Source organism: Schistocerca cancellata, chromosome 3 (genome assembly GCF_023864275.1).
Source record: "Schistocerca cancellata isolate TAMUIC-IGC-003103 chromosome 3, iqSchCanc2.1, whole genome shotgun sequence".
NCBI lineage: Eukaryota > Metazoa > Arthropoda > Insecta > Orthoptera > Acrididae > Schistocerca > Schistocerca cancellata.
This window is the reverse complement of record NC_064628.1, coordinates 142,296,983-142,309,424: the sequence shown is the minus strand read 5'-3', so window position 1 is coordinate 142,309,424 and position 12,442 is coordinate 142,296,983. Positions and strand designations below refer to the sequence as shown.

General features: G+C 44.9%; 1 protein-coding gene across 1 annotated transcript in view; it reads left to right on the top strand.

The window, feature by feature from the left end:
* Positions 1–11,272, top strand: part of LOC126176164 (uncharacterized) — a 398,525-nt gene extending 387,253 nt beyond the window's left edge. The window contains exon 5 of the mRNA XM_049923306.1: positions 10,995–11,272. Coding sequence (XP_049779263.1) covers positions 10,995–11,272 — 278 coding nt within the window. The remainder of the gene's footprint in view (positions 1–10,994) is intronic.
* The last annotated feature ends 1,170 nt before the right edge of the window (positions 11,273–12,442 follow it).

The window sequence follows — 12,442 nt, the reverse complement described above, 5'->3', positions numbered from 1 at the left end:
TACTCAATGTGTAAACATCACTACAAATATTCGGATGTAGGTTATGACGTGTTAGATGTGCTTCCAATATTGGCAATGATATGGGACAGACGAATAGCGAAGTCCTGCATGATCTATTAAGTGTCGGAAAATCGATGCTGTCGATAACCTCCTGAATGACTATTTTCAGCTCAATATTTGTCTGGGTTTATTTCTATACACATTTTCATTAATAAAGCCTCACACAAAAACGAGTCGCATGTGTTCAGATCCGCATAATATAGCGGCCAATCAAGGTCAATGCCAGTAGCCTCTAGGTACCCCAGAGCCAGAATGCGGTCTTCAAAGTGCACCGTGAGGATACCAAACACACTCCCGCTATACGGTCGAGCTCCGACTTGCATGAACCACATCTTGTCGAAACCAGGACCGTTTTGGATAATGAAGAAGAAATCATCTTCCAAAACCTTCACGTTCTGTTCTGTTGGCACCACGCCATGAAGGAATATCACGCCGATATTTCCGTGACTCGACATTGCTAACCACACAGTCACCCGTAGAGAGTGAAGAGACTTCTCGATCGCGAAACACGGGTTCTCAGTCCCCCAAATGCGTAAATTTTGCTTATTGACGAACCCATCCAAATTAAAGTAGGCTTCGTCGCTAAACCGAACCGCACAAAGCCCATAGAAATTACCAAAATGCCCCGCAGCCGACCATGCAGTTTGAACGTCCTAACACAAACAGTTATGCAATTTTGTGGTTCCTGAGAGGGGCCGCAGCCTTTGCAGTATTTGAAGGCGCAGCAGTCTGGATGGTTGATTGATCGGAGCTTGTAACATTACTCAAAACAGCCTTGTTGTGTTGGTAACGCGAACGGCTGAAAGCAACGGGAAACCTCTTAGGTAAAATATTCCGGAGGTAAAATAGTCCCCCATTCGGATCTCGGGGCAAGGACCAATCAGGAGGACGTAGTTATCAGGAGAAAGAAACTGGCGTTCTACGGATCGGAGCGTGGGATGTTAGATCGTTTAATCGGACGGATAGGTTAGAAAATTTAAAAAGGGAAATGGGTGGGTTAAAGTTAGATACAGTGGGAATTAGTGAATTTCGGTGGCAGGAGGAACAAGACTTCTGGTCAAGTGAATACAGGGTTATAAATACAAACTCAAATAAGGGAAATGCAGGAGTAGGTTTAATAACGAATACAAAATAGGAGCCCGGATAAGCTACTACGAACACCATAGACGATGCATTATTGTAGCCAAGATAGACACGAAGCCCACGCTACTACAGTAGTACAAGTTTACATGCCAACTAGCTCCGCAGATGCCGAAGAGATTAAAGAAATGTATGATACGATGAAAGAAATTATTCAGATAGTTAAGGGAGACGAAAATTTAACAGTCAAGGGGGCCTGAAATTAAATGATAGGAAAAGGATGAGAAGAAAAAGTAGTAGATGAATATGAAATGGGGGTAAGGAATAAACGAGGAAGCCGCCTAGTCGAATTTTGCACAGAGCATAACTTAATCACAGATAACACTTGGTTTAAAAATCATGAAAGAAGGTTCTACACGTCGAAGAGGCCTGGAGACACTAGAAGCATTCAGATTTATTATACAATGGTAAGACAGAAATTTTGGAACCAGATTTTAAATTGTAAGACGTTTCCAGGGGAAGATGTGGACACTGAACACATTTTATTGGTTATGAACTGTAAAATAAAACTGAAGAAACTGCAAAGAGTTAGAAATTAAACGAGATGGGACCTGGATAAACTGAAAGAACCAGAGTTTCAGAGAGAGAATTAGGGAACGATCAACAAGAACAGGGGAAAGACATGTAGTAAAAGAGGTATGGGTAGCTTTGATAGATGAAATAGTGAAGGCAGCAGAGGATGAAGCAGACAAAAAGATGAGGGCTAGTAGAAATCCTTGGGTAACGCAAGAGATATTAAATTTAACTGTTGAAGAAAGAAAATATAAAAATGTAATAAATGAGATTGACAGGAAGTGCAAAATGGCTAAGCAGGGACGGCTAGAGGAAAAATGTTAGAATGTGTAGGCATATATCATTAGAGAAAGATAGATACTGCCTACTGGAAAATTAAAGAGACCTTTGAAGAAGAGAGAAGCACCTGTATGAATATCAAGAGCTCAGATGGTAAACCAGTCCTAAGCAAAGAAGAGAACGGTGGAAGGAGTAAACAGGGAGTCTATTCAAGGGCGATGTACTAGAGCGCAACATATGGAAATGGATGAGGACACAGACAAAGCTAAAATGGGGGATAGGATACTGCGTCAAAAGTTTAAGAGAGCTCTCAAAGACCCAAGTCGGAACAAGGCCCCGGGAGTATATAACATTCCATTAGAACTGCTGATAGCTTTAGAAGAACCAGCCATGACAAAACTATACTATCTGGTGAGAAAGATATCTGGAACAGACGAAATACCGTCAGACTTCAGGAATATATTAATTCCAACCCCAAAGGAAACAGGCGTTGACACGTGTGAAAATTAGTGAACTATAAGTTTAATAAATCACAGCTGGAAAATACTAACACGAATTCTTTACAGACATATGGAAAAACTTGTGGAATCCGACCTGCGGGAAGATCAGTTTCGATTCCGTAGAAATGATGAAAAGCGTGAGGCAACAGTGATCCAATGACTGATCTTAGATTAAGGAAAGGCAAACCCAAGATTCTAGCATTTTTAGACTTAGAGAAAGCTTTTGACAATGTTGACTGGAAAACTCTCTTTAAATTCTGAAGGTGGCAAGTGTAAAATCCAGCGAGCGGATGGCGATTTACAATCTCTACAGAAACCAGATCGCACTTGCAAGAGTCGAGGGACATGAAAGGGCAGCAGTAGTGGGAAAGGGAGTGAGACAGGGTTGTAGCCTACCTCCGATGTTATTCAATCTGTATATTGAGAAAATATTAAACTGAACAAAGGAAAATTAGGAATAGGAATTAAGATCCATAGAGAAGAAATAAAAACTTTGAGGTTTGCTGAAGACAATGTAATTCCGTCAGAGACAGCAAAGGACCTGGAAGAGCAGCTGGACGGAGTGGACAGTGTCTTGAATGGAGGATATAATATGAACATTAACAAAATCAAAACGAAGATAACGGAATGTAGTCGCTTTAAATCAGGTGATGCCGAGGGAATTACGAGGCTATTCGGAATGTGAGGGACGATTGGTCGTGAAATGGAAACTGATGTGTTGGCAAATGTGCCAACACCTTTTAGATAGAGGAGGCCGAAATGCACGCTATAATGTAACGCAGACGGGCGTGAGGTCTGGAACAGGATACGTAATGAATGCTATAAAGAAAAGTACGTAGCTGCTGAAATACTTAACTTTTAATCCATCATTTGTATACAGCGTTCTTGATGATACAAGTGAGACTCTCTACAGAAATGGTTAATGGCGCCTTGCTAGGTCGTAGCCATGGACTTAGCTGAAGGCTATTCTAACTATCTCTCGGCTAATGAGAGAAAGGCTTCGTCAGTGTAGTCGCTAGCAAAGTCGTCGTACAACTGGGGCGAGTGCTAGTACGTCTCTCAAGACCTGCCGTGTGGTGGCGCTCGGTCTGCGATTACTGACAGTGGCGACACGCGGGTCCGACATGTACTAATGGACCGCGGTCGATTTAAAGCTACCACCTAGCAAGTTTGGTGTCTGGCGGTGACACCACAGAAACCACTGTGAAAATCCGACGAGGCTTTCTACAGACGTTTTCTGCAGTGTCTCTAGTATGCCCGTAGATCGCATCAAGAGGCTCTTTTCAGTTGTGAGCGCACTGTGAGCGAGTAAAGGTGCCTAGAACAACAATGTCTCCCACCAAGTAGAAGGACTCGCTGAGAGGTTTCGCCTTAATGAATACAGCCCACCTAACACAACTGCCAAGCACTTCCTTCTTCATGGCAATTCTCAGCCACACTCTGCAGGGGCATTGAAGACGCTCCTGCAGCCTTTTCGATGAGAAGTGTGCGATCACCCACAACACAGCCCTAATTGACTCGTCCTGAGTATCATCTCTCTTCATATAAAACGCTGGATACGAAGACAATACCTGGGTGCGGGCTACACGCTATAGAGCAGCGTAAAGAATTTCGGAAAGCATGAAAGCATGACGATGGTGTTGGAAATTTGGTATAGTGCTCAGTCAAATGTCTAAGTCTGAGCGGCGACTATGTAGAGAAGTATCTAGAAGGTGTAGCAAAATATGCAAAAAGCATTTTTGATTTTCACTGTGGTTTCCATTTCGCGACCGATCGTTCCTTACTTTCCGAACAAGTCTCGTAGATTAGGAAATGAGACACTTAAAGTAGTAGATGAGTTTTGCTATTTTGAAATTAAACTGACAATGGTAGAAGTAGGGAGGATATAAAATGTAGACCGGCTATGACAAGGAAAGCGTTTCTAAATATGATAAATTTGTTAACATCAAGTATAGATTTAAGTGTCAGGTAGTCTTTTCTGAAAGTATTTGTATGGAGTGTAGCCCTGTATAGAAGTGAAACATGGACGGTAAGTAGTTTAGACAAGAAGAGATTAGAAGCTTTCGAAATGTGGTGCTACAGAAGGATGCTGAAGATTAGATGGGCAGGTCACGTAATTAATGAGGAGGCGCTGAATGGAATTGGGGAGAAGAGTAATCTGTGGCGCAACTTGAGTAGAAGAAGGGATCGGTTGATAGGACACGTTCTGAGGCATCAAGGGATCACCATTTTAGTATTGAAGAGAAGCGTGGAGTTTAAAATTGTAGAGGAAGACCAAGAGATGAATGCAGTAAGCAGATACAGAAGGATGTAGGTTACAGTAGTTACTCGGAGATGGGAGGCTTGCAGAGGATAGCGGAGCATGGAGAGTTGAATGAAACTGGTCTCTGGATTCGGGACCACCACCACCACCACAACAACAATAACAACAGCGACAATGCAATAATATACGAAAGAAGGATTTGGAGATGACAATAATTCTCCGAAAGGTGTAGTGCAAGAAATGAATGAAGGAAAGACGTGCTTGGCAGCAGAGGAAAGTGTATTATGAACAAATACACTCCTGGAAATGGAAGAAAGAACACATTGACACCGGTGTGTCAGACCCACCATACTTGCTCCGGACACTGCGAGAGGGCTGTACAAGCAATGATCACACACACGGCACAGCGGACACACCAGGAACCGCGGTGTTGGCCGTCGAATGGCGCTAGCTGCGCAGCATTTGTGCACCGCCGCCGTCAGTGTCAGCCAGTTTGCCGTGGAATACGGAGCTCCATCGCAGTCTTTAACACCGGTAGCATGCCGCGACAGGGTGGACGTGAACCGTATGTGCAGTTGACAGACTTTGAGCGAGGGCGCATAGTGGGCATGCGGGAGGCCGGGTGGACGTACCGCCGAATTGCTCAACACGTGGGGCGTGAGGTCTCAACAGTACATCGATGTTGTCGCCAGTGGTCGGCGGAAGGTGCACGTGCCCGTCGACCTGGGACCGGACCGCAGCGACGCACGGATGCACGCCAAGACCGTAGGATCCTACGCAGTGCCGTAGGGGACCGCACCGCCACTTCCCAGCAAATTAGGGACACTGTTGCTCCTGGGGTATCGGCGAGGACCATTCGCAACCGTCTCCATGAAGCTGGGCTACGGTCCCGCACACCGTTAGGCCGTCTTCCGCTCACGCCCCAACATCGTGCAGCCCGCCTCCAGTGGTGTCGCGACAGGCGTGAATGGAGGGACGAATGGAGACGTGTCGTCTTCAGCGATGAGAGTCGCTTCTGCCTTGGTGCCAATGATGGTCGTATGCGTATTTGGCGCCGTGCAGGTGAGCGCCACAATCAGGACTGCATACGACCGAGGCACACAGGGCCAACACCCGGCATCATGGTGTGGGGAGCGATCTCCTACACTGGCCGTACACCACAGGTGATCGTCGAGGGGACACTGAATAGTGCACGGTACATCCAAACCGTCATCGAACCCATCGTTCTACCATTCCTAGACCGGCAAGGGAACTTGCTGTTCCAACAGGACAATGCACGTCCGCATGTATCCCTTGCCACCCAACGTGCTCTAGAAGGTGTAAGTCAACTACCGTGGCCAGCAAGATCTCCGGATCTGTCCCCCATTGAGCATGTTTGGGACTGGATGAAGCGTCGTCTCACGCGGTCTGCACGTCCAGCACGAACGCTGGTCCAACTGAGGCGCCAGGTGGAAATGGCATGGCAAGCCGTTCCACAGGGCTACATCCAGCATCTCTACGATCGTCTCCATGGTAGAATAGCAGCCTGCATTGCTGCGAAAGGTGGATGTACACTGTACTAGTGCCGACATTGTGCATGCTCTGTTGCCTGTGTCTACGTGCCTGTGGTTCTGTCAGTGTGATCATGTGATGTATCTGACCCCAGGAATGTGTCAATAAAGTTTCCCCTTCCTGGGACAATGAATTCACGGTGTTCTTATTTCAATTTCCAGGAGTGTATTTTCACTTTGTTGAGTCATCAGCCTTCAGATTGGTTTGACCTACGAATTCCTCTTCTGTGCAAACTTTTCATTTCTGCGAACCAACTGCAATCTACGTCCTTAGTTATTTGATATATATATTCCTATGTCCTATCGTCCTTCTCCTTCTTCGCGCCAGTGTTTTCCGTACATTAATTTCCTCGCCGATTTGGTGGACAGTCTCCTGATTCCTTAGCTTATCATTCCACTTAATTTTCAACATTCATCTTTAGTGCTTCGATTCTCTACTATTCCGTTTTCCCCAAAACCTTTGTTTCTCTACCATACAGTGTTGTGCTACAAATGTACATTCCCACAAATTTCTTTCTCGAATTGAGACCTATTGACTAGTAGACTTTTCTTGGCCAGGAATGGATATTTGACAGTGCTAGTCTGTTTTTTATGTCCTCCTTAGTCCTTCTATCATGGGTTATTTTGCTACCTAGGTTGTAGAGTTCTTCAATTTCGTCTACTTCGTGATCACCATCTCTGATTACTTTCGCTTTTCTTCCGTTTACTCTCAGTCTCTATTCTGTACTGTAGATGTAATTACGCGTCCGAAGCCTCTTAAAAGCTTTAAGTAAAACAAATTTTATTAACATTTAAGATCTTTATTGCTCATGACAACATATTTATTTCTCAACATAGTCACGGTGGCGATGAAAACATACTTCCCACCGAGAGACCAGTTTGTTGATACCGTCACTGTAGAATGCTTGACTTCATTGACAGAGTCACAACCTCGCCTCCACTTGCAGTGTAGCTCGAAGGCGTTCTTTAAGTATTTGAAACAAATTAAAATATAATGGAGCCAAGTTGGGACTGTGCGAAGAATGATCTATGACAATTATCTCAAGGTAGCTGACCGCGGTGGTCTAGCGGTTCTAGGCGCTCAGTCTGGAACCGCGCGACTGCTACGGTCGCAGGTTCGAATCCTGCCTCGGGCATGGATGTGTGTGATGTCCTTAGGTTAGTTAGGTTTAAGTAGTTCTAAGTTCTAGGGGACTAATGACCACAGATGTTAAGTCCCATAGTGCTCAGAGCCATTTGAACCATTTAACTCAAGGTGTCGGAATGTTGTACATGACAGAATACTCGTAAGTGGGCTGACATTGTCATTGCGAAGGGGAGGGTGCTCCATGATTGGACGAGTTGTTTGAAGTCGGAACTCTATTACGACCAACTGTTTCTCACGCATCGCGCTCCGACACAATTGTATTACACACCACCACGTTGCACGCTACAACTCGGAGCGTTTTAGCGGTAGAGGGATGAAAATACGTCGAGACGACAAAAGTCATGGGATAACTCCTAATGTCGTATCGGATCGATTTGCCGGACGTAATGCAGAAACTCGACGTGGTATTTACTCAACGTGTCATTGGAAGCCCCTGTACAAATATTGAGCCAGGCTTCCTCTATATCCATCCATAATTGCGGGAGTGTTACCGGTGGGGGATTTGGAGTGCAAACTGACGCGTCGATTATGTCTCATAAGTCTTCCATGGTATTGGCTACGAAGGCTTTCCCGGCGTAATAATTGATAATGTTCTTCTCGGGTATGCAGCCGGATCAGAACGTCTTCATGACACAATATTTCCGCGGTCCAACTGGCCGCCATCTTCAGGTGAGAGTGCTGGTGCACGATCTCGCCGGAACTGACCTACTACCGCAAGCGGCGGCCCATGAAGACCCACAACGCGTGCGCGAGAAGGTGCCGTAACTGCCCTCTAGCGAAGCAAACATACCGCGCCGCCAGTGGTGGAAAAAGGCGAACTCGAGATATCGCTGTCAAAAATAAAAAAAAAAATTATTCCGACGATCGAAACAGACCGTTGTTTTTTAATGTCAGATAACACCGGGTCCCAAGTCTTACTTAAAAGATAACCCTTGTCTCTATTAATAAGATTGTCAGATAAACGAATCTCTATGGATTATTTTAAAACACAGTCCCAATAGCGAGATGCAGGGGCAACCATTTGTGTCTCGTCATAGAACATTCTGTGACCCACGGTGAGACAGTGCTCAGCCACTGGAGATTTCTCAGGTTGAAGCAGCCGTGTGTGCCGCTGATGCTCAACACATCGGTCATGAATGGTCCGGATTGTTTGACCAATATAAGCCTTCCCACAGTGGCAAGGGATCTTGTACACACCGGGCTTCCTCAAACCCAAGTCATCCTTTACAGAGCCAAGGAGCGCTCTAATCCTTGTGTCCTAATACCTAGGTATTTAGTTAAATTTACGACTTTTGGATTAGACTGATTTATCGTGTAACCGACGTTTAACGAGTTCCTGTTAGCACTCATGTGGATGACCTCACACTTTTCGTTATTTAGGGTCAACTGCCACTTTTCGCACCATTCAGATATTTTTCTAAATCGTTTTGCAGTTTGTCTTGATCTTCCGATGACTTTATTAGTTGATAAACGACAGCGTCATCTGCAAACAACCGAAGACGGCTGCTCAGATTTTCTCCCGAATCGTTTATATAGACAAGGAACAGCAAAGGGCCTATAACACTACCTTGGGGAACGCCTGAAATCATTTAGGTTTTACTGGATGACTTTCCGTCAATTACTACGAACTGCGACCCCTCTGACAGGAAATCGCAAATCCAGTCACATAACTGAGACGATATTCCATAAGCATGCAATTTTACTACGAGCCGCTTGTGTGGTACAGTGTCAAAAGCCTCCAGAAATCCAGGAATACGGAATCGATCTTAAATCCCTTGTCAACAGCACTCAGCGCTTCGTGTGAATAAAAAGCTAGTTGTGTTTCACAGGACGAAGTTTTCTAATCCCATGTTGACTGTGTGTCAATAGACCGTTTCATTCGAGGTAATTGATAATGTTCGAACACAATATATGTTGTAAAATCCTGCTGCATATCGACGTTAACGATATGGGCCTTTCGTTTACGTAGATTACTCCTACTACCTTTCTTGAATACTGGTGTGACCTGTGCAACTTTCCAGTCGTTGGATAGGGATCTTTCGTCGAGCGAACGGTTGTATATGATTGTTAAGTATGGAGGTAATGCATCAGCATACTTCGAAAGGAACCTAACTGGTATACAGTCTGGACCAGAAAACTTGATTTTATTAAGTAATTTGAGTTGCTTCACTACTCGGAGGATATTTACTTCTACGTTACTCATGTTCGTAGCTGTTCTCTATTCGAATTCTGGAATATTTACTTCGTCTTGTTTTGTGAAGGCATTTCGGAAGGTTGTGTTCAGTAAATCTGCTTTGGCAGCACTGTCTTCGATATTATCTCCATTGTTATCGCGCAGAGAAGGCACTGATTGTTTCTTGCCGCTAATATACTTCACAAATGACCAGAACCTCTTTAGATTTTCTGCCAGGTTTCGAGAAGAAGTTTCGTTGTGGAAACTGTTATAGGCGTCTCGCATTGAACTCCGCGCTAAGTTTCGAGCTTCTGTAAAGGATCGTCAATCTTGGGGATTTTGTGTCTGTTTAAATTAGGAATGTTTGTTTCGTTGTTTCTGCAACAGTATTTTAACCCGTTTTCTGTAGCAAGGAGGATCAGCTCCGTCGTTTGTTAGTTTATTTGGTATAAATCTCTCAATTGCTGCCGATACTATTTCTTTGAATTTAAACCACATCTGGTATACACATATTTTATTTATTTGTAATGAATGGAGATTGTCTCTCAGGAAGGCATCAAGTGAAATTTTATGCCGACCGTAGTGGCCGAGCGGTTCTAGGCACTACAATGTGGAGCCGCGCGGCCGCTACGGTCGCAGGTTCAAATGGTTCAAATGGCTCTGAGCACTATGGGACTCAACATCTTAGGTCATAAGTCCCCTAGAACATAGAACTACTTAAACCTAACTAACCTAAGGACATCACACACACCCATGCCCGAGGCAGGATTCGAACCTGCGACCGTAGCAGTCCCGCGGTTCCGGACTGCAGCACCAGAACCGCTAGACCACCGCGGCCGGCGGTCGCAGGTTCGAATCCTGCCTTGGGCATGGTATGGTGTCCTTAGGTTAGTTAGGTTTAAGTAGTTCTAAGTATTAGGGGACTGATGACCTCGGAAGTTAAGTCCCATAGTGCTCAGAGCCATTTTTTTGAATTTTTATCTGTTTTTTTTTAATTGGTATACATTTTGCTTATTTTTCGAGGATTTGGGGATTACAATATTCAATCTCGCTACGACAACCTTGTGTTCACTAATCCCTACATCGGTTTTGATGCTGGTTATTAACTCAGGATTATTTGTTACTAAGAGGTCAAGTGTGTTTTCACAAACGTTTACTATTCGAGTGGGCTCATGAACTAACTGCTCGAAATAATTTTCAGAGAATGCGTTTATCAGAATTTCGGATGATATTTTATGCGTAATCTTGTAAATAAACGTGTGATGAAGACTGGAAATTCCGTAATTTATTGTAGACATCAGAGTCCAAAGTGGCCTGTAGAGGGAGAGCGCCCCCAGACTGACAGCTGTTGTTCGCACTCTGCCGGCAGCGGCCAGCATCCACGTGAGCCGTGGCTTCGGCGGCTACCGCCCCCGCGGCGTATCCCGCTGCCGGCGCTTCCTGGGCCCCCGCTGGCCCGTGGCCGCGCTCTGGGGCTGCGCATGCGCTCTGCACGCCGCGCTGCTCGTCCAGGCGGCGCGCACCGCCCTCGCGCCCTCCGCCGCCGCCGCGCACGGCGGAGACCCTGACGCCGGCAACCTGGCCGTGCTCGCCGCGGTGAGTGGCCACACTAGAAGCGACGGTGATTCCACACTGACCACTGTCTAAAGTTTCTCTTTTGTCAAACGTTTCGACCTAAGGTCACACGAATGGCAAAGGAAGTGCCCAAAACTGGACTGTACACCGCCCTCAAGCGGACACGTAGTTCTTGGCTCTGAATTCTCCAGCATTCTAGTAGAACCAACTGTAAATAACAGTTACTGACTTCAGCCATTTTGTAGCGGGCTACAATAGTCGCTTTCTTTGCTTATCATGAAAGGTCACTGTTGGATTCCTTTCATGTTAATTTCGTAAAACTGTTGTCATTTACGGCATACATTCCACTTCTAAATTTACTGTGGTGTTTCTGACTATCTGGGAGGAGACTGAGCAGTGGAATGTGTTACTTTTACACATAATCAAGAACGATCTGTCACACTAGTACACTTTAAAACACAGTTTATATGTAATTCATGTCGCACAGTCTCATATGGAACCTACATGCGCTTTCTTTTATATAGTGTACATGATAAGATACTGTCACCCCCCTTCCCTTCTGTGTGAAAGGATGCATGAACAAATGTATTTCTAGTTGCATGCTTGATGGTAGCAGACAAGCCTGTCTGCTAGAGAACAGTAGGACCAACGTCGGAACAGGTAGCTACGCTTTCTAAAAGCAAAGAGGTTTCTATTCTTGGTATGCTCCTGTCTGTCCCTTGTCATGTTGGTATGCTGCCTCTCTAGTCACTTCCGTTTGTATCTGTGAGGCACCCTCGGTAGGGGACCACGCCAGTCTGTCCACGGCGAGCGTCTGAAGTGGTATGATCTCTGGCTAAGCGGGTCTCTGCTAAGTCTGTACGACAATGGATTTCTTAAGTGCAGCCTAACTGAAAATTTAATCACCTTTAGTTCAGGTTTGGATCTAAAATATCTTATGTTATCTTAAATTGCAACGCAGTGTAATTCGAGTGTTAAGTTCAGAATATCTTCCAGATAGTTGCATTGTCACTACTTTGTGAGTAAAGTGGAACTACGTCTTAATGATCCGTAACTCTAACTAACATCATCAATCTAAAATGTGAATGAATGTGCGTCAGATTATAACGTCTCGTCTTGACAATTTTTTACAATATAGCAACTTTTCTTTATCTTCAACCCACGTAATGTGTACTTTGTGACACCAGTAGCACGTGCTTATATAATTTTTTGACCCATCAAGTTAATAGTAAGACGATAGTA